A 27,538-nucleotide genomic window follows, 5' to 3' on the forward strand; every position below is an offset into this window, starting at 1 on the left:
GACATTGGAGTAACAAAACCGAAACATACAAAAATAACAAATAAATTATACTGACAGACCTGTTATCAATAATTGACTATATAACTTTGCCCTCCCAAAGTGCAAAAATGCTCATTAAAATGTCTAGTCATCCTTTGTGCCATTTTTCAGGGAAGTACACAGGTATATTCATACAGTTTTGAGATAATGTATTATTATAACTGAAAATGGGACTTGGGGACTTCATATTAATTTGTAAATATTATTTAATTCTTTAATATTCCATTATTTTTTAAACAACTCAGAGATGGAAGCTCAACCAACAGATTCCGATCTTGAAAAATTATGAAAACTGACATGAACTAAAACAAAGAAGTTGACGGCAATAGCAACTTACCAAGGTAAAATCCAGCCCTGTTTGGTTTGACATTATCATCAATATATGATATGCCCAATGGCCTCGTTGGTGCATAACCAACGCCTGCCACAAACTGACTTATCAGAATTATAATGTAGGCTGCTTCATCGTCCAATGAAGTGCTTTCTGTACATTCTGCATATGATGATGTTGATGAATAATTAGTGCTGGCACTGCAAAGGTCATAATCATCTGAAAGAACAGATTCAGTCATATCTTCAAATTGACTGTGATGGTATTGATATGGCTCAAATATAAACTGTGGGATACATGTGGCAATCATTCCAAAGGCCATCAGGAAGGCGCTAGCTGCTATCCAACGTGGTCGATGGGTATTAGGTCTTCCACCTAGGTATGCTGCTACTGGCAGACCAAGCATTGTACCAATTTTATTTATTGTGACAACCATTCCAATTTGGTAGGCAGAGAGTCCATATCTGGTCTCCAGAGTAGTTAGAAGAGCAACTTGGATTCCACTAAAGAAGGCATCACAGATGGTAAATAAACAGAGGAGGACAACGAACACAACCGGGTTTACCAGTCTCTGTAGGCAATGGGGATGCCAGGAGCCAATACCAAAATGCTGACTGTCTGCCTCATTTGGGGCAACATCACCACTGACATCTGTCACATGTTGAGTATTTGCATCACACTGGCCTGAGCCTCCAGTCTTTAAGTTTTGTTCCCCATTAAAAGCCGTATCAATGCCCTTACTGGGAGCATTGGGTGAACCCTCATGATGCTGAGCAAGCTTTAAAGATGCCATCGCATATAATCTCAGAATGGTTGTAGGAACACGTCTGCACAAAGAATAACAAATTTAACCATAAAGATTTAGGACACTTTTTTTTTCATGGAAACTGTATTGTTTGTAAGGGGTTGGGAGAGTAAATTATTCAGACAGCATTCAGACATCACTTTGGCAATTACGTTCAGAATTTATTGGAATAATTCATCTCATATAAAGAAAAAAAATAACAGTGCTTTCAACATATCCAAAATGTGAGAATACCAATCTGGTCGGCAGAGAGACCATATCTGTTCTCCAGTGTGGTTAGAGGGGAAACTTGGATTACACTGAAGAAAGGCATCACAGATGGTAAATAAGCAAATGGGGATGCCAGGAGCCAGTACCAAAATGCTCACATTTTCTTATAATTCTATCAATGCAATTGAAAGTTAGCACTGACGTGTCTGTTTGATAAAGGGTACTGTTGGCAACACTGTGAAATCAACAACACAACTCTTTGACTTGTAAAATTTGTAAACGTCCCATAGGTTTAATCTGGTAAAATTGCTCAGCGCATCAAACTACATTTAATATCTAAACACATGATTTTGGCCCAAGGTATTAAGGTTTCTACAGTACAATGTATATGGATGACACCAAGTAATTGCCAAATATGACAGGTGTCAGCAAACTACATGTATATTTAATTGAGGGGATGACAGTGCCAAGTAGTAAGAAACGTGTACTAGCTTAAAACCAGAAAGGGGCCTCGTCACTGAAGCTTAATTGGGCAAAAAACAGGATAACACGCCAATTGAATGCACAGGTGCAGTCAAATCATATCCACATAAAGTATCACTATTTTGTCTACAAATTAAAGTTTCTGGCTAGTTTAATTTTTCTTTGTGGGGTTACAACCATCTGCATATACTGATATTTGGTGCACAGTGATGTTAATTAATGCACACTTGAAAATGATATCAGAATCATATTAAATCCATGCATATGCATAGATTGTTTATGGTTCTGCAGAGAATATTTATGGAAAAGAAAACTGAAAACAGTTATGTACAAAACAAGAGAAAAGAAAATGTTTTGTTTATAGGCTTTGGTTTGTGGTGTCATTATATTTAAACATGTTCTTGATGGCAGTCAGAAGGTCACACCCTTTCAATTCTACAGATCTGGTATTCACCCCTTTCAATTCTACAGATCTGGTATTCACCCCTTTCAATTCTACAGATCTGGTATTCACCCCTTTCAATTCTACAGATCTGGTATTCACCCCTTTCAATTCTACAGATCTGGTATTCACCCTTTCAATTCTACAGATCTAGTATTCACCCTTTCAACTCTACAGATCTGGTATTCACCCTTTCAATTCTACAGATCTGGTATTCACCCTTTCAATTCTACAGATCTGGTATTCACCCCTTTCAATTCTACAGATCTGGTATTCACCCCTTTCAATTCTACAGATCTGGTATTCACCCCTTTCAATTCTACAGATCTGGTATTCACCCCTTTCAATTCTACAGATCTGATATTCACCCCTTTCAATTCTACAGATCTGGTATTCACCCCTTTCAATTCTACAGATCTGGTATTCACCCTTTCAATTCTACAGATCTAGTATTCACCCTTTCAACTCTACAGATCTGGTATTCACCCTTTCAATTCTACAGATCTGGTATTCACCCCTTTCAATTCTACAGATCTGGTATTCACCCCTTTCAATTCTACAGATCTGGTATTACCCCTTTCAATTCTACAGATCTGGTATTCACCCCTTTCAATTCTACAGATCTGGTATTCACCCCTTTCAATTCTACAGATCTGGTATTCACCCCTTTCAATTCTACAGATCTGGTATTCACCCCTTTCAATTCTACAGATCTGGTATTCAACCTTTCAATTCTACAGATCTGGTATTCACCCTTTCAATTCTACAGATCTGGTATTCACCCTTTCAATTCTACAGATCTGGTATTCACCCTTTCAATTCTACAGATCTGGTATTCACCCCTTTCAATTCTACAGATCTGGTATTCACCCCTTTCAATTCTACAGATCTGGTATTCACCCTTTCAATTCTACAGATCTGGTATTCACCCTTTCAATTCTACAGATCTGGTATTCACCCTTTCAATTCTACAGATCTGGTATTCACCCTTTCAATTCTACAGATCTGGTATTCACCCCTTTCAATTCTACAGATCTGGTATTCACCCCTTTCAATTCTACAGATCTGGTATTCATCCCTTTCAATTCTACAGATCTGGTATTCACCCTTTCAATTCTACAGATCTAGTATTCACCCTTTCAATTCTACAGATCTGGTATTCACCCTTTCAATTCTACAGATCTGGTATTCACCCCTTTCAATTCTACAGATCTGGTATTCACCCCTTTCAATTCTACAGATCTGGTATTCACCCCTTTCAATTCTACAGATCTGGTATTCATCCCTTTCAATTCTACAGATCTGGTATTCACCCTTTCAATTCTACAGATCTAGTATTCACCCTTTCAATTCTACAGATCTGGTATTCACCCTTTCAATTCTACAGATCTGGTATTCACCCCTTTCAATTCTACAGATCTGGTATTCACCCCTTTCAATTCTACAGATCTGGTATTCACCCCTTTCAATTCTACAGATCTGGTATTCACCCCTTTCAATTCTACAGATCTGGTATTCACCCCTTTCAATTCTACAGATCTGGTATTCACCCTTTCAATTCTACAGATCTGGTATTCACCCCTTTCAATTCTACAGATCTGGTATTCACCCCTTTCAATTCTACAGATCTGGTATTCACCCTTTTTAACTCTATAGGTCTAATTTTTTTGGCCTTTTAAGTTCAATGTAGGGTCGGTCAGTCAAAAAATAGCATGTGCAATAGTGTGTATTGTATGCTTTTCTGTAGTTTTGTTCATTGTAAGAGAGTTAATCAGGATTTGCAAGGTAGACTGGATACGTTGAGGAAAAGCAACAACCTCATGGCATCTGAGATTTCATTGGTTGATACCCCGACAGTTTTATATATTCTTTGCAGTTTGATTGGCCAACTTTTATGTACATGAACAGAAAAAATGCCTATGCCTACATAAACAGTTATTAAACGCCCAGCAGTTCATGAGGTTGCCATCAAATAGACTTGATTCAAGTCAGACTTTTTATACGTCTATGTATTATGTGCTGCAACATAAACGACTCTTTCATTTTTGTCTCAGAAGGTATTAAAAAGTGTGGAACACAATCTGCAAAGGTTTTAAAAAATTAACTGAATGTTGTGCTAATTTGAAACAAACTTTTTTTAAATACTAATTGTAAGTACAATTTCGTCTTATTGCAATTGTGACTTGTGACAACAAAAGAGGTTGTAGACATTGTGGCAAACCTGTAAAGGATGTTGAGGTCCATGATTTGCCTTGCATGTACATGCGCACAATAAGCTGTTAACAATTTTTTAACATGTTGGGCTGGAACTGATGCATGAAGGTGCAAACCTCTTTATGTTCAACGTTCTGTAGCTTCTTGTCTTGTTTTTTTATAGATACTACTGTACCATGGGTGTGTTTCAGCGGCTTCTCTTCACTTGTCCCCCACCCCATAATCAATACCAATTAATATGGATAACACTATTAGTTATCCTGCGAGCGCGAGTGGAACACGGAATATTGTAGTGCGTCTTGTGTCCCACATACCACTCGGCCTTCGGCCTCGTGGTATGTGGGACGCAGACGCACTACATTATTACGTGTTCCACTCGCGCTCGCAGGATAACTAATAATGTGGTGCGTCTGTGTCCCACACGCAACGAGGCCGAAGGCCGAGTGGTATTTTGGACGCAGACACACAACATTTTCCGTGTTCCACGAGTGCAAGTGTGACAATGAATTTATCTTCAAGCAAATTTGACGCACAGTACCAACGTGAACTTTTCAGCAGTTATCCTACTACGCGTGCGTGTTATACGGAATGGCGCGCGCATCTTAAAATAGCGCAGTTCGCGGAGTGCGGTTTGGACTGTGGCCGTGCCACATGGTTATATGTAGCACGGTTTGTTGCCATAGATCAACTTATCCGGATTGAGGATTTAAGTTTATTTGAACATAAATGTTGTTACCACCATTGCTTCTGGAACATAAGAAATATGTATGGAAAATGTTTTAGTCAATTTGGCAAAAAGAAATAAAAGCAGCCGCAAACTAATTACTAAGAAAGATTGTTAGCATTGTTAGTATCCAAACCGGAAGCACCATAATACACGACCATTGACCAAAATGAAATCAATGAAGTCCACAATATCCCAAGCTCTCATACCTTTAGCATTGATTTATTTCTACTTTTTTGTAACTCTTCTCAGTTGATTTGTACATGATGTCCAACAAGGACCTTGTGTCCTCCTTATGTTATTCTTTTCTTCTTTGTCTTTGGTATACACCATAAATATGCACTCACATTCGTCAGAAGAGTACCTCCCATATATTACAACAGCTCTTTCAATTTGATCAATCTAAACAATTGAAATTATCGACAGGATCACTCATCTTAATATTCAATTTCAAAATGTCTTTGAGGAGGGTTTGGCATTCAGTTGTCAGTGGGTTCCCTTCCAAGTTGATTTCATGCAGAGTGAATGCAGCTGTTGTCAGGCACTGGCAGTCCACATCTGCATTGATAATGAACATTAAAAACGTACATGTATTAGCATGTTCACACAACACACCATGGTAAACGTTTGCTATCACCCACCTCTTTCTAAAATCTATTTAATTACTATTTCTAAAATGTATTTAAATTATATGAAAGCAGTTCTGCTTAAATTGATTTCAGAGTTCAATTTATTCAAATTCAAGAAAGGAGGCTCACTAGTTTAAGAAACTTTAAAAGCTTGATTTAGTACCGATTGATTACTTCACTACAGGTTCATTATGTTTTCACTTTGTGTTTACTATGCATGAGTTTAACTAAGGGGCCATTCAAAATTTTGATGTTTTTACATTTCAATTTCTTTTCGAAACTGTGGGTGGGTGGGTCAAGGTAGATAATTGAAAATCGAAATTCACTTTCATTGCAAAAAAAAAGCCCCCCAAAAAGCTAGATCTCTTGACTTGCCTGAACCACGCACCAGCGTTCCGATGCGCATTTGGTTTCCAACTTCGTCCCCATTTACAGACATCATGACCTGCAGTCTTGCTAGCGTTGCATGCACAGCGCACATGAATGAGGCATTCCTACAAGGATTATCATGGCTGCCACTATGGATGTCACAAGAGGCGAGATCTGGCAGATCTTTAGGCGCAGTTTTTGGACGGAGCAAAAGCTGTTCATGAATACTCATGTTTACCCTACGAACATTTTGTTTGTGCGTCCTGTTTGCTGTCCAAAAGTCCCAAAGAAAACAGCTATTCAGTGCGACCGCTCAGCAGCAATTGAAAATTTTCCAAAAGGACACGCCTGCCGCGCAGGAACGCCAGTCTAAAATATTGTGTCGTTTAGTAATAGTGTCCTTTCTTTAATTTGGGTCATGTCTTTTCCTTCCTCCATGATTAAAATGAAATATTTTTTTTAACATTCCACAATGAATTTTAGAAGACTTTTTAGGCATTAATAAGTTTTCTTTTGGGGTGAAAGTGAACTACGGATACCTACTTACAGTTAGTTTTGCAAATGAGGTTCATAAATACAAAGTCAAACAGACTTCTTTATTAACCCCATGGGCCCGGGAAGCGGTCATGGCCGCGGCCGCTAATCCTCATTGGAATGCAGTTGCCAGCTGTGGTATGCCGTGGCACACGGCTAGTGGGTAGTTCCACAGCTGCTGCTTTTGTGCAGTCCCGCTACCACACAAAGGCTGTGCAGTCATGCGGGCCACTTGCTCTATGTGTGGAGGAATGTCCCCATTATAACCCGTGCTTAAGGGGTTAAGATGACTTTATAAAAAACTGTGAGCAATTACCGGTAGTTCTATGAAGAAAATGCTACTTTCTCACTTGTCTGGTTTTTTTGGGTGTGTCTTTTAGCAGATAGGCCTACCGTAGGCTTAAACTTCAAAGGAGTTTGAGCCACAGAACACATTTTTTGTTCTCTTTATGGAACAGGTTCTGGAACTACACTTTTTTATTTCGGTAGTAGGGCCTTGAAAAAATTTCTTACTCAGGCCACCACATTCAAATTTTTATTTTTTTTTAAATTCCCAAACAGGTTATTTAAAGGGGCAACATTTATTGGGAGGGGGGCCAGAGGGCAAGAGAACTAGACACGCATACATGTACATACATATACATGTAAGCATCTAACTCAAGTTGTCATCCGGAGACCATTTACCTTTAACTCACCATGGTGACCTTGACCTTTGACCTTTTGACCCCAAAACCAATCCCATCTTACCTACTCCCAAGGGCAACCCCCTACCAAAGTTAGACGGCAAATTCTTATTTCTAACTCAAGTTATCATCCGGAAACCATTTACCTTTAACTCCCCATGGTGACCTTGACCTTTGACCTTTTGAACCCCAAACCAATCCCAACTTGCCTACGCCTAAGGGCAACCCCCTACCGAAGTTACAACCAAAACAACATTGCTAACTCAAGTTATCATCCGGAAACTAAGCTGCCCGGACGGACGGGCGGACAACCGGGCGGATGAGACAACCGGGGTGATGGCATTGTAGTCCTTTATCCCTTTTTCTAAAGATTTCACATCCGGGGTAATGTTTTTCTATAGATTTCACATGTGGGGTGATGTCCATGAAAGAAAATCACCCCACATGTGGGGTATGGTCAGGGCAGATGGACGGACGGACGCCGTCGGCGATGACAATACCCCTCGAGCCTCTCGGCTGAGGGGTAAAAATCTAAATTTAAAGCATTGAAAATTTTGAATGGCCCCTAAGGTGATTCAGAGTGGTTTGGAGTCTAAACGCTGATAATGACCTGAGCCGAAGGCGACGGTCATTATCAGTGTCCACACTCCAAACTGGTCTCAAAAAGGGACTTGATTTCATAGTGTCCAAATTTCATGTGACACTGGAAAAGCGTTTACTGAAGACCAGCGGGCCGGTGTTTTATCAACCTTTAAAACCGGCCTTGTGATGGGCTCTCGACCTATAGGAATGGGTAAACTGTCTTAGGTATTTGTGAATATGGGTTCACTACAGGTTCACCTAAGGAGTCACTGTGAGTTCACCACAGGTTCACTATGGGTTCATGTAAATGATTGAATGTGATAAACACACACAAAAAATAATCACAAGAAGAACATCTACATTATAGAACACCAAACATGTTGTTCCTGAAAACATCCTAGATGACCCCTACCAAAATGGCCAGGTTTACAGTAAACAATGAAATGGGTTCGCCATAATTTTTGTCCCAGAATTACTGTATACCCAATTCACAACTACATACATGTATGCAACGTTTGCTTGAGGCATGTACAAACAATCTTCTTAGATGAAAAACACTGAACACATTTCTTTGATCGTAAATACACTTACAAGTTACCTGGTCTAATCAGAACAGACTGGCCTCAAAACATCATTTAAAATAACAGTGTTGCTGTTGAAACCCCTCAGCCAGAGTCAATTTATCATCCGGGAACCATTAACCTTTAACTCAACATGGTGACCTTGACCTTTGACCTTTGACCCCAGAACCAATCCCAACATGCCTGTACCAATGGGCAACCCCCTACTGAAGTTAGACACTAAAATCTCATTTCCAACTCAATTTATCATCCGGAAACCATTTAAATTTAACTCACCACGGTGACTTTGACCTATGATCTTTTAACCCCCAAAACAATCCCAACTTGCCTGTACCCAAGAGCAACCCCTACCGAAGTTAGACAGCAAAATTGTGATTTCTAACTCAAGTTATCATCCGGAAACCATTTACCTTAAACTCACCACGGTGACCTTGACCTTTGAATTTTTGACCCCAAAACCAATCCCAATTTGCCTGTACCCAAGAGCAACCCCTACCGAAGTTAGACAGCAAAATGTGATTTCTAACTCAAGTTATCATCCGGAAACCATTTACCTTAAACTCACCTTGACCTTTGAATTTTTGACCCCAAAACCAATCCCAACTTGCCTACTCCCAAGGGCAACCCCCTACCAAAGTTGAGACACCAAAATCTCATTTCTAACTCAAGTTATCATCCAGAAACTAAGCTGCCCGGACGGACGGACCGACGCACAGACGCCGTAGGCGATGACAATACCCCTCGAACCTCTCGGCCGAGGGGTAAAAATGACCTCAAGACCCATGAATGGATGTGTGCTGACCATCCATTCATGGGACATGAGGGTAGAAAGAGAAGAGTGAAAGCGGGGGTAGGGAGAGCACATCTGTCTTCTGTTTGCAAGAATACTTCGTTATGAATTGTTGTCTGATTAATTCTAATTAGAATTAATTCTAATTGTTGTCTGAATGTCTTACCTGTAATACTGTTATTCTGAAGATTTAAGCTCGTTAACTTTGGAAGGCTGGAAACTAAAGTTGCTGGGAAAACAACAAGGCAGTTGTTAGATGCATTGAGAGTGTGAAGATCCAGCAATTGTGATAACCCATCTGGAAGACTTCCAAATCTGTTTGATGACAGGTCAAGAACTGGTAACAAACAAAACGAAAACAGAATATTAAAATACAAATGAGAATCCAAATTAGACTGAACTATAAGTGGCCCCTTCCGTTGAGAAGGTCCCTAAACATGTGTCCCTCACTCCTATTCCCCCTTTAGACTGGTTCACACTTCATGTGAATGCAAATGCAAACCAAATTGACGTCAAGAAACATTTACAGTCAAATTTGATAGAGTTGCAATGCATTCAACTTTTGCGAATTCACAGCGCGAATACATGTTTTGACATCACAAATTTGTATTATTGGTACATGCACTTTCAGGCCAAGTTCACGCCGAGTCTGAACCGACCTTTACCCATTCTGTGAAAGTCCTGGCTTTTTCTGTCATGACACCTCACCCACAGATTCGATTATCAGAAAGTGTTCCATATGGTATTTGTTATTTTGTATTTTTTACCATACACAGCCAAAGACTATGCCACGGTAGCCTTGCACTGAAAAAAATTTAATACTACATGTGCATTGCAACCAACATAGCAACCAGATGTCTGTGTGCCTTGTACGTGCATATACCATTGTTGTGTATGGGATAATGTCAGCTGATGAAAAATTAAATTTATTTGCACACATATTTTCATTGGTTGCAATGAGTTACCATTAAAACTCAAGAATCATTGAGTTTTAAGTTAATAGGTCTGGGAGCTAGACATGGCAATGCAAGAAGATCCCGGATGTTTGTGCCCACATATGGTATAGTTTTGAACTTCTCATACACTACAGAACTGGGCACAAACATTTAGAAAAAACGGTACCCCGCAACGAAATCTTTAGAAATAGGGACAATTGGACAACAATGGAAGTACCCCAGAAGTCCACGCCGTAGGTGATGACAATACCCCTCGAGCCTCTCCGCTGAGTGAGGAGTAAAAATCAACCGATGAAGTTATGACCTAACTTCAGATTTTGCATAACAATAACAACATCTCACTGTCTGTCGAGTTTCGTAACGATCCGATATTGGGTAATATGTGATTTAAAAATGGCTTTTGATGATGTCATCATAACGTCCGACTTTTTGTGTAAGTATGTATGATCTCATGAACATGTTACAAAAAGATTTGTGAATTTAACGTGCTGCATTCGTGACATACAGCAACACACCTCAAAATTTAAAAAAAAATCCATTTAAAATCATACGATGACGTCACAACAACGTCACCTCAAATTTCGCGTATAACACATCCCGATGTAGGTACATGCAAAGGATCAACCCAATCGGACAAGTAATTCAGGAGATATTGGCCTGCAAAGAATGCAACTTTACAGCCGTGTCACGTGACCAGCGATGACGTCATCGTGACATCATGGTTCGGCGCACGACTTCAGATGGTGATCTTAGAGTATGCCAATTTGGAAAAAATACCGAAATCATAAAAACACCAAAATAAAGGCTATTGCGTAGTTTATGGACCAAAAGTAGACTTCTGTGAATCCTAATGACACTGGCTTTTGAAGTTTGGAAAAGTTTTTTAAGTTGGAAAAAAATTAGTTTCTTTCGTGAGTCATGTTTTAGCTTGGTCAAAACTACTGTCGCCAGGTGCATATTAACGTGTACAACGTGGTAATGCGCAATCTTGCATTTTTTTCCCACTTAACCCTCGATTTCCTTCAAAAAACCCATGCAGTGCATTTAAGACTTGGCTGTTTGTTCGGAATGTGGTACAAGTAGATTGCATTCATGCATTGGGAAAAGTGTCCTAAACTACAACATCGCTCAAAAAGACTGAAAACAAAGGCTGTTTGGGCAGGTTGCTGAAACAGCCTATAAAAATAATAATTACTTTTGTATTTAATCAAAACTGGGTGGAACTCTTCGGTCACAGGCAGCCACTTCCCATGCTTTGAAAATTAAAGTTATTGAAGTTAAGTGTCAGTGTTAACATGGGCGTTGCCAGGATTTTTTCTACAGGGGGGCAAAACATATTTTCCCCAAAAATTCCTGTATTTCTCAACATATTCTCAATTTATCAGTTTTAGAGGGGGCCAGGGACATTTTGCCCCCCCCCCCCCACCCTTTAAATTTACACCAATATGACTTTGCGCCTCTTTTTCTTTTCTTTTTTTCTCTTTGTTTTCTTCCATGGCTTTTTTTTGGGGGGGGGGCTTTTCCGGTGGGGGGGGGGCAAGCACCCCCCTTGGCCCCCCCTCCGAAGTCCATGAGTGTTATTATTATGTCGTCCATTGGAACAAAACTATTTTCATGCGTATGAGCGAAATCAGAAGAAAAAATATAAAACCAACGAAAGCCCTCATGTTCAAAACTGCTCTTCAAGACTACAACCATAACCACGTCTCACCTGCTATGAGGAAAGAGCCAATCGCTCCAGACATTGATCATCACAGCCAATCAGCCAATTATTTATTGTTTTATTATCTATGCTGTTTTCTTATATTTGATGTAGTTAGATCTCTTTTGCGTTAAGACTGTATTTTCCAAAACGGACCAATTTACTGGTAGACAGGGCTCCTCTGTTAAAATCACCAAAACATTTTATCCTACATACTTGTTCGGTAGCCTTTGCAGAAAGATTCCTTAACACGTTAGGCGACCCAGGCGATTCAGAATTACCAGTTATTTGCAGATTCATATCACTTAAAAGGGGTCACTCCTACATGTACATGCACAGAAAAGTTACTCCAGAACACACAAAATAGTTCTTGAGGCCACAAAGCCTTTTGTATCCGACACATCCAAGTTTGGGCTTCACAGCGTTATGGTAGGTCTGGCAGTGCATCCGCAACAAGCAAGACTCTTGTACCTCCTGCACTGATTTCACATCAAGGAATATGGAAAACAGAAAAGGCTTGAAACGCATACAACCCAACCATAAAACCAACCTTATCCCCTCAAAATCTCTCAGCATATACATGTACATGTAGTCAATTGAAAGTGTACTGTGAACTGAAAGCATTGAGTGAGTGAGTATACTTATTCGCAGCAGACTATAGATGATATTGGAATTTTTGTGTGCAATGTTTGAGAATTAGTAAATATAGCAATAAATGAGCAAGTGTCAGTGCTTGGGCCTGTTAGGCATGACCAAACCTGATTTCGTCATTTCTCTTCTCTAATTGTTTGTTAAACCATTGCTTTGACGTCACACTATTGTTAGAAGTGTGGATTCGGAACTACGAATCTGTTACGCTGGTCACAAAGTGTGAATTCGGAATGAAGAATATTTAGTAAAGTGTGGATTCAGAATTACGAATCCACACATTGAACACGTCGGACAATTGTTCTCCATAATGAGCATTAATAGGACCATATGCGTGAAATCTTTCCTTCCGAAATTACCAATGCATCTTCACTGTCAGATTCTCTGCCGTCACTGCAAAACCTACTTCGAGTCAGAAGGAAATCATCATCTGAACTATCCATAGGCCCTATGTCGACGAAAGGAGCCGGGAAAAATTTTGCAACCTGATGCCACTTATTTTCTTCATATATCATCTCAATGAAGGTCATTCATAGCAAAATGATGATAAGACATGAATCTGGGACTGAGAAATATTTCCAATTTTGTTAGGAAATACTTACAAAAATTTCTTGACTCTCCATAGACTTTGTACACAATCGCGGAAGTGGCATCAGGTTGCAACATTTTTCCCCAAGTCTTTTCATCTCCACTCACTTTAATGCCCATACTTCTTTTGACGCAATGGTTTAAGTCGCAGAATACACTCGCAAGTGTGGATTCTTAATTTACGAATTCACTCGGCGCTTCGCGCCTCGTGAATTCTTAAATTACAAATCCACACTTTCTCGTGTATTCTCCTTAACGTATTTATTTACATGATGAAGCCCAAGAAAAGAAACTAGTTTTGTGATGGAGGAAAGGAAGAAGAAATTGGATTTCTTGTTATATCATCATACCTTTGAAATTTATGGGTATTTTCAGTTATCCAGACCTTGTAACGTGAAAGGTAAAATACAAACAAATTTGCAGATGAACTTAATGTGTACTTTTAACAAGGGCGGATCCAGAGAGGTTACTGCTGGGGAGGGGGGGGGCGGAAGGACTCCCACAAGCACCCCCCCCCACCACTGTTTAAACACTTGCAATAATTACTGCTCCCAAACTCTTTAGATTTTTCCATTCATTCAGCCCCAAATCATCGTGTGAAGAATAAAAATAAATAGAAGAGCTTGGTATGCACCCACGAATCCACATCAACATTACCTTTCAAATGGATAAATGTGGTAGCAAACTTTGCTGGCAATTTCTTCACTACATTATGTGACATGTCACATGACTGGATAGCGGTATGCCTCATGAGATGGAAGACAGCATCAGGCAATGATGTCAAGAGGCAGTGAGACAGGTCTGCATTATAAACAGAAAATGCTGATTAGTACTTTTTTAGGAGCGTTTGATAAAGGAATTAAATAAAAACAAATTAGAAGAAATCAAAATATAGTGAGCATCAAGTGTCACAAATGCAAATGTGCAAGGTAAAACAACTTTGCAATTTACTAACAATGGGTTCACCTACAGGTTATACACTGTAAGGACCAACTCAAATTTGGACAAAATTGTTCCTTGCTTGCATCATAAAAACACACATACATTGTATATCAAATCTTTTGCCAAATAACAGTTATTCAAAAGCAATTCATTTTTAGTGAACAAGACACCAAACTGATAGCACACTCAGACAGTGTGTGTACCACAAACCCACACACATGGTCCGCTACCTCCACAACCCATCCTTTCATCACCCAAAGATCAAGCCGTCCATCAACCGCACCCTAGTGAGGAGAGCATACAACATCTGCACTCGAGAACATCTGCAGCAAGAACTTCACCAAGTCAAGACAGCACTGCCATGCAACGGATACATGGCCAACCGAATCCAGACCCAAGATTCAAGACCATCTCCTGGCCAAAGGGTCTCCAATACCCAAGGTCTTCCATACTGCACCCGACAAGATCCGCAACATTCTTTAGTCCTATAAGGACAGGCAGTTCCCCAAGACCACAGTGCCCCAAGGCCAAACCTGGGAAAGAGTACATCAGGGAAAGTGGGCGTGATCTCAACACAAGACTGAAGGAGCATAAAACACAGGGCCAACGAGGGGACTACGACAAGTCCTCCATCATCAAACATTCCCACAGCGAAGACCACACAATCAACTGGCAACAAGCACAGCTCATCATCAGTATCCTAAGTGGCAACCTCGGCGAGTCTGGGAGGCCATGGAAATCTACAAGCACAACACAGTTCCACAAGACGTAGGGTACCACAGCAGTGATATATGGCGACCGCTCATGGTAGGTCCAATGGGTCTTAGATGCCCTGGACCCAAACCAATCCCGGTAGTTCCCCTTCATTAGTTCTGCCTATGGTTCCCCTATACCCTTGGCACTCTGCTTGATGTTCATCCTGGCTGTTCCAACATCATTCTGGCATGCTTCAGTGAGCACACACAGTCCAACAAAACCAACTGGTTCTTCTCAGAACCACACAACTCAAAAGAAATATCATTCATCATGATGTTACCGCAAACCTACCATTCATTGAAATCTAAAACATTAACTAATCAAATTCTTTATCTGTTCACAAACTTTTTCAATTCAAAAGAAATTTCAATTTTTATTTTCCATCAAGTGGCAAAAAAAACTCTTGATCGTATTGATACAGAGCCATTTTAATAAAATAAAATTGCTTGTAAACGCTGTTCACAATGATAAAACAATTTTGAAAAGGGAATTTCATTGGCTCAATATTTTTTTGAAATATCATGAACATTTTGCAAATACCGGTATGTCCAAAAACTTTGTGTGAATAATGCCGAGTTTATTTGAAAAGACCTTTTGAGTTTTGATAATAAAACTAGGATCTTGGTCTCTCAATTTTTTGCTGTAAACATTGCAAGCTTGGGACAAATATCCTCACCTGCAAAGGATATAACTGGCTTTGTATTTTAGAAAATATGGTGGACAATGTTTTTAAAAGTGTTACATATGTAACGAAGGACAGACATTTTAGATAAAGTTACAAAATAAGCATAACATTGAATGATCCCCTAATGTTGTCTGATTTAAGAAGATGTACCGTGGAGGAATGCCATCAGTCAAAACCTAGAAAACTCAGAGTCAATGTGAAGAATTATTTGATATTGTGTAATCAGGATTTATGCATACGAACAGACTGAATAGTTGTCACAAAATGTCTGTCCCTGTTCATACGTAACCCTAATCACATCATAACTTTAAAGCCAGTGCAAAAACTTTTATTTTCACTTGACAGCAATGTAAATGGGTTGATAATGTCAAATAAAAGTACCTATTAGAAACTGAATTTTTCCTAAGCACCCTTTGCCTTCCAGTGTGTCTGTCTATGTTACGTACGTATAACACAGAAAAAAGACCTGTTACTTTCTCAAATAAAAAAGATATCATCTCTTGTATTTTCCTCACCTAGTCACTTTCAACTTAGCAAAGTATAGGAACAAACTTTTACCCTTTATATGCAACATCCATAAACTTATCTAATTGGCCCATTAGTGTGGAATTAAGTTGAACAGCATCCCTGAGTTCAAGCCAGTAATCATAGTAATGGAATGTAAGGCTACACTGCTCACCAAGTTTGCCATCTTCACTTGCTTGTTCACATCGACGGACAACCCTTGTAACTTCTTCTGCTGCCATTGACAAAATGTGCAAAGTCTCTTGTGTAAACCTACATGAATGGTCAAATAATTTTCAGGGTTTTTTTTAATGAAATGGAATTTCCCTGTGTGTAACTGCATTCTGTATGAATGTCCATTGTTTTAGTGCATTTCATTTGATCTTGATCAGCGGCGGTGGAATAGTTTTGAAAGTGGGAGAGCCAAAGCACCACTGGTGCTGGTTGGCCGTTGCAAATTCAAAAAGCTAAGCCATGGCAACTGCATTGTATGTACAAAAAATGTATCCAACTTTTGATGTCAGTGGGGGCAACCACACCCGCACATCCACGCCGAAATGTAGCAAGTTTTCCCCTCTGGACACTTGGCCTCCGTAAAATCAAAAAGGATGGGGGGGGGGGGCCCTGGGGGGGGGGGGGGGCTGGTACCCATCTTCCGAAAGTGGGGGCGCTCTTCAAGACTGACCATTATCATGCATACTGACAAATATGCCGATATTCACAGCGCATTATTATGGTTTTGGAGCAGGTTTTCTTTTCAATTTCATGTCAAAAGTCTCTAAGCATTCATGAAAATAGTGGGGAAAAATATAGAAATATAGCTCAAAGTTTAAATGAGTCATTAATTGAACAAATATCTTAAGTAAAATCTAAGTTCTCAGCTAATAAAAAGGTCAGTGATTCTAAGTAATTCAGAGAGTTCTATCCTTAATTTAATTATGAACATCGGTAAGCATTGGAACTGGAAAAAGTAAACAAGCATCCTGGCGATTTTCGCCACACTACCCCCCACTTAAAATACATATGCGTCCTCGCATTTACTCACTTTAAAATGTAAACAATTTTGAGAAATTGTATGCATCAACAATTCGACTTTTGCAATTTAGGCTAACACATCTGTCATGTCTGAATAAGTAGGCCTCAACATTAACAAACAAATCAAAATTAAATGCTCAATTTTGCAAAATGTTTGGTCCTCAACAATATAAATTAACCTAGGTTTGTCCTCAACAATTTCGTTACACTATTTACAGAGAAGATGGTGCTGAAATTATGAAGCAATATAAATCAATCATGTAAACTACATGTTATCAAAATCATCCTATGGCTAAGCAATTATGTGTTCAGAGCAAATCTTGCCTTGTCATTGCATGTGCACTTATGATGTAGGCTACATGTACAGCACAGTTGTACACAAACAAGTACCATGGACGTTTAACTCAAAACTTACTTTTATTTAACTTTAAGTCTCCCAACTCTTGTTTAAACTTCGGAGCCAACTTGGGCTCTAGAACTATAACAGATTCTCCCCTAGTATTAAACTCACCAGAATTGGTCGGAGGTCTGCACAAATTATTAATGAAATACTGAAAATACAGAGAGCACACAGTTTTGACAGCTGTCAATCTCAGGTGTTAATAAACAAAAATAGCACGTCTGGTGCCTCGTCTCAAAATAGTATTAGATTTCTGAAGAGTGTTAGGACTCCGACTACAGGCTTTACGCAAGGAATGGTGGGTAAAGATCAACCAATCACAAGCTAAAGATTCCTGAGTTACCATGACGTATTCCCAGGTCAGTCATACGCTTGGAAAACTCGGAAAGGTGGCAATTTCGAACTGCATTAAAATTTGTAAACAATGCAGCAAGAATACACGCTAATTTTAACTCAAACTCAAACACAAGTTACACCTCATTTTTAGTCCTACATTTCCAAAATAAAAACCATGGCTATTTAAAGTGGATAATCGCCTACCAGATGGAGTAACTCGACGGGACTTAGCTGCGTCAATTAGGTGATTTATTTGGCCCTAAGTTAGTGTCCATTGTTCGGATTCTCGGCTGCTGTCGACTTTGCATAGCCAACCTGCCACTGTGATCGTCCGAAGGCTGCGTTGGCTGGAAGCAAGTACTCATTAAACCTGACAGAGTAGATCCGCCCGTCTGGAAAATGTGCTGCCTCCACCACCTGTCGGTAAATCAGTCCGTGATTTAGTTGATGAAGTTCGTTGTCCTGTTGTCTGACGAGGCCTCGAGAGTAGGCCTTGCTTCGAAGATTGCTGACTTCGGCCTCTGCCAAACTCTGCGGAGGGCCGTTCCTCAGGTAGCGAGGCGTAGTGACGTTCGGCCTAGTCACGGGAAGCTGGACGGCGGTGGTGGCTCCGGTGTTTGGCTTGTGCTGCTTGGGCTGGGTAGGGCAAGTTGCTTGGCCCACTACAGGAGTTTCTGAGTCCTGGAAAAGTTCCCTGTCCGGAGTCGTCGGAGGAAATGGGTCTCGGGGAGAAGTGCCTGGGGATGAGGAGGCAACATCGACACTGGGTGAAGTCGGCGGTGATGGTGTAGCAATTACAGGGATGGGAGAGAGGCGGGGCAGAGAGATTGTCGCCATCTCCTTCAAGATCTGCCTCGTTAGGCCTAGGCCTACCAGCTTTCTTGCTATCTTGTACATGTCGAATATCTGGTTCTTGAGCTCTTGCACTTGGCATGCTTGGCATATCCCTCTTCTCCGTTTTCAGCCCCTCAGGTCTCGAAACTATCTTGGACGATGCTGGGAGTCCGCGGTGCCGGTGTCGACTTCGACTGCCATTGATGCGGGGTAGGCTTACAGGTCACTTGTGTTTTACGACAGTCCCGGGGGTGCATCTTGTGCTCCCGGAGCATATGCTGCTGGTAATATGTGAATTGATCGAACATCTCGTCACAAAACTGGCAGGTTTCTCCTCTGACAGCCCGTCGTTTTCCCCAACCTGCGCCTTGACCTTGACTTCTCTTTCTCTGTCGACTGTCTTGCATCTTGTAACTTGTACTGGTATTTTTCATGATCTTGACTTGCTCTCGACTATACTGACACTGACTATACAGACACAATGAATGATGAAAATATATGCATATGCCCAATCACGCAGTGTGCGTGTGATATGCCTAAGTGTGTTACGTCATCGTGATTTTAGCCACTTTTTCACAAGAGTTGAACTTGGCGCCAAGTGTAGTGACGTCACTGACTTTCGATAGGTCGTCATTTCTATCATTGTTTCACAGCTTTTCTTGGATGTTTCTTTGGGGGAAGAAGGCAGTTTCCTTTACTTTCTTAATTAATAAGTCCCAATAATTGCTGGTCAAACTCTGAAATACATTAAGTCATCAAACTGTTGAGCCTGATATTTATTCTATCATCTTGGGGCACAATTTTGCGATAATCTTCTTTTAATACTTGAAGACCTTCCTCTCATGAATGAACTCTTGTAGTCAACTCTCTAGCTCATCTCATAAGCTATTCTAGTTTCTTGAAAAATAACACACTGCAATACTAGACTTTTACACAGACCCATGCGGCTCTTCCGCAAAACAATGAGGGCGCCCTTCATAAACATCAGCCGCTCCAGTGCATAATACCTGTATGCATGAGTGCACAGAATACACAGTCTAGAACTTGAGGTCCTTCTAGTCAGGTCTTGCATCGATTCGGTAACTTCTTGAACTTGGGTAAAAGTTGATAAATAGCAAATTCTCTTCCCCATTACAAAGAAAAACAAATGTTGTGGCCAAACAATGTTTTCTTTCTCTGTCTTCGATCAACATCTTGATCACGTTCTGGATGAAGTCTTGACTTATCTTTGCTTTCGCCCTTATATTCTCCTCAATGCTCTTGCACAATAGCTCGATGTATATTTGCAGTGTTCTATTCACCAATAATTTTTCAGTTCATTCTTCCGTGGTATAAAGTCTAACCACCGTTGCATCAATTAATTAATTCTTCTGTCTTGAAAATTCTTGAACGTTGACTACAGAGGTCCATCTCAAGGTTGTCTTCTAATATCTGTATTTTGCCGGTCTTCGGATTTCTCTTCCACTAGCACTCCAGGTTTCTTGTCTCCATTGTGTTTTTTCCTTCTTTGACTTGTGGTCCCTAACAGAGGGATCTTTGCTCATATGAGGCACACCTTGCAGAGTCTTGTCTTGCACGGAGGCTTCGTCTTGTTTTAACTCTTCCTCTTGCTCATTTCCTGACTGTCGTGCCTTCTCAGTCGTTGAAACGGGTGTACATGTAGTCGCTGGAGCTTGCGTACCTGTCTTGGCTTCAAACCATGTCGGTGGATTTTCTCCGCTATATGGCTTTAACCGGTTGTAATGTACAACCTTTGGTTTCCCTCGTGAACCCTTCTGAATCCGATATGTGACGTCGCTTAGTCTTGCTGTGACGACGTATGGTCCTTCCCATGGCAACTGAAATTTCGGATATAGGCCTCGCTTTCGTTTGGGGTTATACAACCAAACCGAATCGCCCACGTCGTATCCTCCTCGTTCCGCTTTGTTGTCATAGTTGCGTTTCTGTCTTTCACTTGAGATATTAAGGTGTTCCCTTGCATACCGGTGAACTTGTTCCAGACTTTCTTGAAGCAATATCACGTACTCGGATTGATTTTCTGGGAAATCTTGTCTCGGTCTTTCTACGAGCAAATCTGCCGGTAGTGTTGCCTCTCTTCCCATCATCATCTCACTTAATAAAATAATGCTGTGTAGCCAGTTGTTTCATGAATACATCATCACGTATGGTAAACAGCTATCCCAATCTTTCTGGTTGTCATTGATAAATATGGCTAGCATATTCTCGATGGTCTTATTTGCCCGCTCAATCATTCCGTCTGATTGTGGATGCAGTGCTGATGTTCTTGTCTTGTCAATGCCGAGGAGATTGCGAATTTCTCTGAACAGATTTAATTCAAAATTCCTCCCCTGATCAGTATGAAGTTGCATTGGGACTCCATATCGGCACACGAACTGCTCAACAAAAACTCTTGCTACCGTGATTGCCTCTTGGTTCGGTAATGCATATGCCTCTGTCCATTTTGTGAAGTAGTCGCCTACAACCAAAATGTACTTGTTGCCTTGATCAGTTAGCGGCAGCGGACCTAATATGTCCATAGCAACTCTTTCCATTGGCATCCTGACGTTACATGTCTTCATGGGGTTTCGTCTTGTTTTGTTGGGGGATTTTCTTGAAGCACACTTGTCACAGGCGGAACAGATGAGATTAACATCCCGTTGCCATCTGTTCCAGTAAAATCTGCATCTGACTCTCCCTCTTGTCTTGTTCTGTCCGAGATGACCACATGTCTTGTCGCTGTGAAATCGTGTAACTATACGCTTTCTCAAACTTTTCGGCAGCACACTTTGCCATGTCACTTTATCGCCTACCGGAGTTTCCCATCGTCGTCATAATATGCCGTCACGGATCTGCATGCAATCCCATTGTGCCCAGTAAATTTTCACCTCTGCACTTTCTGGTGAAACGTCACACCATTCTGGTCGGACATCAAAGGCTTCTTTCCACTAAATGATCTTGCCAATGTTTCTATCTTTCCTCTGTTCTTCACTGATTTCTTGCCCAGTTATTATATCATCTGCCACCTCATTAGTGACGTCATCAGCATGCGAAACCGTCTTTGATTGTCTGGTTAAAATCGCACAGTGTGGATTATGCGATGCTGCGCTTGGTTCTTGTATCTTGTTATTCTTGTCGAAATTTCTAGGCTGACGGGGCTGTCTCAGACTGTGCTTGATTGTCAACGCATTTTCTTCATTCTTTTCTATCCTTAGCCAAATAGTGTCCGTTTAGCGTGCATCCTTTGGCACGCATGCGGTCAGCTTAAGACGACACGAATGAAATAGTTTTCATCTAATTTTCCTTTTATAATTTTGTTTCAACTAAAACTTTTCTATGTGTTATTATTAAAGTGATTGTAGAATTTGTACTGAATTGAAATTTCTGACATTAAAACTCACATTTGGGGGAGTAAAAGATTTGTGTTTTCGTACCAGGTCACCGACACGTGTACGAAAACGAGTGTAGACCAGATAACGTTATAGTGGTCAATGTACGAATTATTCCTCTGGCTGCTTATTAAAAGGGAAGATACAACATTTGCAAACATCAAAGAACGGAATGATCAAATTATCACGTAATACCTTACTGAATTGTTAGGGAATGACAGTCTAAAGCATCCTTTAAAACCGTGGCTCCTGGTGTGCTGTCATTTTCAAGAAAAACTGTATTTTTCCAACGCTGGTCGGCCGACCAGCGTTGGAAAAAACTGGCTTTTTTTCAAAAACAGTTCCCACTTTTTCATATTTAGTTATTCTGACTTTTTTTTGCAATTGATTACACACCTGTGAAGGGTTCAAGCTTGCTAGACTTATTCGCTGACCTTACAATTCCCCAAAGTGAATTAATTGCTCCGTTTCATCTCAAGTAGGGTCAGGGAAACAGACTTCAAGAATATGATAGGTTTTCTTGGTTTTTCCAGCATTTACAAGCCCAAAACGTGAAGTAAGTCAGTTTAACAATATTTTCTATAACATACTAATCCTCCAAATCCATTTATTTCTGAAAATTGCAGCAAAAGCAGATGTTGTACATTTCCTTTAATAATGGTTTCTATCACAATTTTGAGTATCGTTTTGTGCAGTATTTGCAAGAAAATTGACAAACAGTGTCGTACGAACGGACTGAAATCCATGCTGCAATGCATGACAGTGCTCAGACACTAGTGTTTAGCACCGGACACAAGTGTCCTGCGTCTATTGTGCATGCTCACAGCGGACACTATTTGGAACCGAACAGTTTTTGGCATGACACCGGCAGCGCTGCATGGCCAAAGCAAGAGCACGCTTTTCATTGAGAGAATTGCAGCTTCCTACGATTTTTCAAAGCGTATCAGCCCCAATATCCTATTGTATGCCTGGCTAGAACATCGTAAATGATGAAGATGAATGCGGTGACTTGTCAACACGGTAAATTCAATCATCCGTGCGCGCTAATTCTGCCCTTTCATTGCAAGCTTTAGCATTCCTAGCACTATCAACAAATACTTGCCGAACTCTTCTGAACCTACTTTTGGGTTCGGTTCGGTTCGGGTTCGGTCTGGAAGGCCGAGTTCGGCTATATTCAGTTCGGTTCGGCGGTTCGGCTGCAGCACTATCCATATCCATATTAATTTCCTTGCAAAGGAAGGAAGGGCGCGCTTGTGACGGGGCACTGGAGCCGAGGAGGCGCAGAGCCGTGGAGTCACGCACCGGTAGAGGGCGCAATTCTCGGAGTCGGAGGTAGGTCAACTGCGGCTCCACGCAGCCATTCGGAGGCGCGGATATAGAGTGGAGTGACCCTATTTTCTTTTCTTTTGTGCCGAAGACTGTTTTTGGGGAGAAATCTGAAGATTTTGATAGAGGGTACGAGTGAAAATGGGAAAAAAAATTATTAGTACTGCAATAAGGCTTTTATTATTTACAATATGTCATTGGTTCTATCGAATAAAATGAAAATAAAAATTTAGATGCAGTAAAACAATACACATTATAAATTGTACAAAACAATTACAACTTGGCTATTTTCTTGTTCATTAAATATGGGGAACATTATGATAATTTCCCTGTCAGTCAAGGGGCCCCTCCTCTCAGGCCACAAGTATTGTCTAAATATGGATATCCACGACGCAAGAATTCTTTCTTCTGAAAATGAAATTGTTTCAAAATAACAAATTGAAATAATTAATAGATCTAACTTAATTTAGTCCGGGCAATTGGAATAATATTTTTTTGGTAATTATACCTAGCTGGAGTTACCCAGCCCTAAATTTTTTTCATTGGGTTGTCATTTAGGGCTGGAGGAAGTTTTTCACAAATTTCAAAATGTGCAATTTTGTCCCCGTAACACACTAATTTCAACTGGGACTCACCCAAACCTTGCCTGGCATAACCACTACACAGGTCCTTGAAGAAAAAAAAACGATCCACGATGAAGATTCAGCCTACAATTGCAGTGAAAAAAGAAGGCATAACCGACAGCCGTGCGGCCATGATGACCCGTAAGGCTATAGTAGCAATTATTTAAGGTCTTTACTACGCCCCGATTACAATAAGCTGTAAACAGTTGGGTTTTTAAAGTTTTTTTATAAATGGACCTCAAACCATGAAAACGTTATTACATATGTGCACCTCATTACACCCATTCCCTAGATAAATCAATTATAATAGGCCTTAATCTGCCTAACGTTAATATTAGGAAATTTTTTACACCCACTTAGTATAACTTAAGAAACATGTGCTAGGGGTAGTCCAAGTAACTTGGACACAACTTATCGCCTTTTTAACATTCGGACATGGTCTGGCAATAGTAGGGTCCAAGCTAATCCTTATATGCCGAGCAACACAATTCTGTCATTGACCAAAAAAACCCAACATTACCCAACAAAAACATCAGATTTCACCCTCAAAACGGCCTCCACATTACTAAATACGCCACCTGAGGTACAAGTAGACATCGATAAATAAGATGGTTGTACTGAAGTTTACTTACGATCCGGATGAAAAGTGAGATTTCTCATTCAATTCCGAGAGCTCCCGTCGCGATCGTGAACACGTTAAATTTCCGATTCGTGTTTGAATTGCAATACGCGATGTGATCTTCATGCCTAGACCCGTGAACGTGGCATTGTATTCAACGCCACGCTCTTGTGTCATTTCGAACCTAGCGAAATCGATCCGCCATCCATAATTTCGTACGCAGGTTGAGACCTAGAATTCTTTATTTGCCTTCACGCGTGTTCAGGATATGTCATTTCGAAGAAATGAAGACCCATACGAACGTGTAGAAATTAGAAACATAAAATTGGACAGAAAAGTACCCAGGGTCACTTGTATGCCGAATTATTGGAGCTCTCTAAGCTACCTGTCTGCTTCATGTGACGCTAAGCACCGTCGATATATCGATATATTGATTTTATTGATATTGGTTTGATATCGATATCGCCGATGTTAGTTATTTGGACATTCATGTTTGCTGCCCTCTGTTTTTGGAGAAATATCGAAAATATCGAAACTTCGAAAACATCGATATTCAAAAATACATCGAAAATATCACTACTGAGGAACGAACTTTATTAAAAAATACGAAAGTACATCGTCACGGCTTACGAAGTTACGTTGGCTCTCACGCTGAGTGAAAAATGTCCCTGTAGCTTATATTCCAGGCGGCGTATACCGCGACATTTGAAGAATAAATTCAGTCACCTATCTCAATCTCGCACTCAAAATTCGAGTACACTTTGCCTCGAAAATATCACCAAATTTATCCTCCAAAATAGAGAATTATTTGCTAACCAAACATACATAGACTAGCACCACGTGCTGATGATATCGCAATGCACGGCAGCGTGTATCCCAGGCCCATCCCATGTAGGCAACGTACGTAATACAGACGCTAGAACCGCAGGCAGTGTCAGACGTGCCAATCAAAAGACCACGTGATAAACGCTGCTAAAAAATGGGAATCCCACTTACGATCCGGACATGAGGAGTGCCCGGAGCATCAGTGCGATACCAAATTATCCGCAGCATTTATCATGTGGATCACACCATTACGGTCTAGGGGTGTACCCTTAGAACAATTTACCAGCATTTCCACCGTTTCGGAATTAAAACACCGAATCCCAGCATCAGTTTTGTTTGTGATTGAGAATATATACGTTACGAAATGCCGAACACTATAGTCCAGTATAGTCGTGTTCCCTAACGTGGCGCACTTCGAAGCTTACCCAACTTTCCTCGTGTAGTGTTGCCAAACCTCTTTGTTGACAAACCTCAAATTCATGCAGTGAAAAACTGGTACTTTTACCTTATTAATGCTTGCTATTTAACCTCTGTGAACAATTTCGGTTTCATAAAATTTAAGCCGAAATTGAAAAACGGTGGCGTCCGGAAATTGGGCACAAATTGGCGGAGTGTTCCCTAACGTGGCGCACTTAAATAAATCTCGGAAAATTCCAAATTAACATTTAAGAATTTCTGTAAACTTGATAAATTTTGATAAGTCATTATTATCTCTACTTACATACCCAGCCAGATGTTTGTCAGAAAATTATTTTCTTATTTTTCGGGGCATTTTCAAAGGGTTCACTTTGCACTTGAAAATAAAATCGGAAAATCACGCCAAAAGAAATGTTTCTTTTAACTTTGTAGCTGGTAAATAAACTCACAATTTATAAACGGGAGTGTTTAGAACTTGATGAAATTTCACTTTCTGTGAAATTTCAGTTAAAACTTTTGCTGTAGCTAGGCGCTACAGGCGAAAAATCAAAGTGCGCCACATTAGGGGCCGCGCCACGTTAGGGTACATCAACAATATTATGGTAATCCTTACTTTTAGGACACCTCTATTTTGTACGAGTTCTGTTCAAAACCGACTTTTGCAGATGACTGTCCAGTCATGCCAGTACCAAAGTGACTTTTGCAGGCTAAAGAAGTCTTTTTTCTTCAGACAAACTCATGTTAGTTATAATTTTGAAAGCAGTGACTTTCAAAGAAAATGTGACTTTCCTACCCTTTCTTGCAGTTCGCCATCTTGCTTTTTAAATTTATTTTCTGTTTGTCATCGTCGTCTTTAACCCCTCATAAATCAAAACCTTGCCCTCTTTCTACAAAATCAAACCTGCTGATATTCAAGAGGTGTCATTGCCAAATGTTCAAATGTGTCAATAAATATCAGAATGTCACTTTTGAGTGTCATTTAGTCAGCTGTTTTGGTGAGTCTTTTAACCTTATATAGGAAAGGGGTCCTTAGTAAAAGTAAGGATTAGGGCTAGCCCAGGTTGGACATCAGTTGCGTTGCGACTGACGTCCAGGATAATAGTATTCGTACCATAGTAAAAAATGGCTTGAAAGCATTTTCTCACATTTTTACCTGATGGAAGAAGCTCAACTGGTGTCCACATATTCCTTGTACCCTTAATCACTCAAATTCATGGTTGAGAAGTAATGAATATGTCCCGGGAATAAATTATTTAAGGAAACTATGCGCTAATTCGTGCTTCCGATTGTAAATATCTCGCACCGACTGCTCGAATTTTTCGTGCACGCACGCGCGTAGTCGACTCTAGTCTTAGTTCCAAGACGTTGCTACATTGTATTAGCGTTTGTGTATAAATGAACACTTTCGCGCTATATGTTATTTTTCCAATCAACAGAGGGCGCAATTTTCAGGACAACCGAACCATTCCGAACCAAGACTATGCCGCGTGTGCGCGTGCACGCGTGCACGCAGTTCACGTACTCGAGAAATTCGAGCAGT

The 27,538-nt window shown here is 40.4% G+C and overlaps 1 protein-coding gene across 2 annotated transcripts in view; it reads right to left on the reverse strand.

The window, feature by feature from the left end:
- LOC119731316 (solute carrier organic anion transporter family member 5A1-like) overlaps positions 1-27,538 on the reverse strand; it is a 49,679-nt gene that overhangs the window by 17,558 nt on the left and 4,583 nt on the right. For both annotated transcript variants that reach the window (XM_038204466.1, XM_038204467.1), the window contains 2 exons: positions 9,583-9,753; positions 377-1,197 (listed from right to left, as the gene is read on the reverse strand). In XM_038204466.1, the coding sequence (XP_038060394.1) occupies positions 377-1,163 (787 nt within the window). In that variant the 5' untranslated portion in view covers positions 1,164-1,197; positions 9,583-9,753. Of the gene's footprint in view, positions 1-376; positions 1,198-9,582; positions 9,754-27,538 lie in introns of those variants that run through there.

The sequence above is a fragment of the Patiria miniata genome, unplaced genomic scaffold (assembly GCF_015706575.1).
Source record: "Patiria miniata isolate m_02_andy unplaced genomic scaffold, ASM1570657v1 HiC_scaffold_23, whole genome shotgun sequence".
Taxonomy (NCBI): domain Eukaryota; kingdom Metazoa; phylum Echinodermata; class Asteroidea; order Valvatida; family Asterinidae; genus Patiria; species Patiria miniata.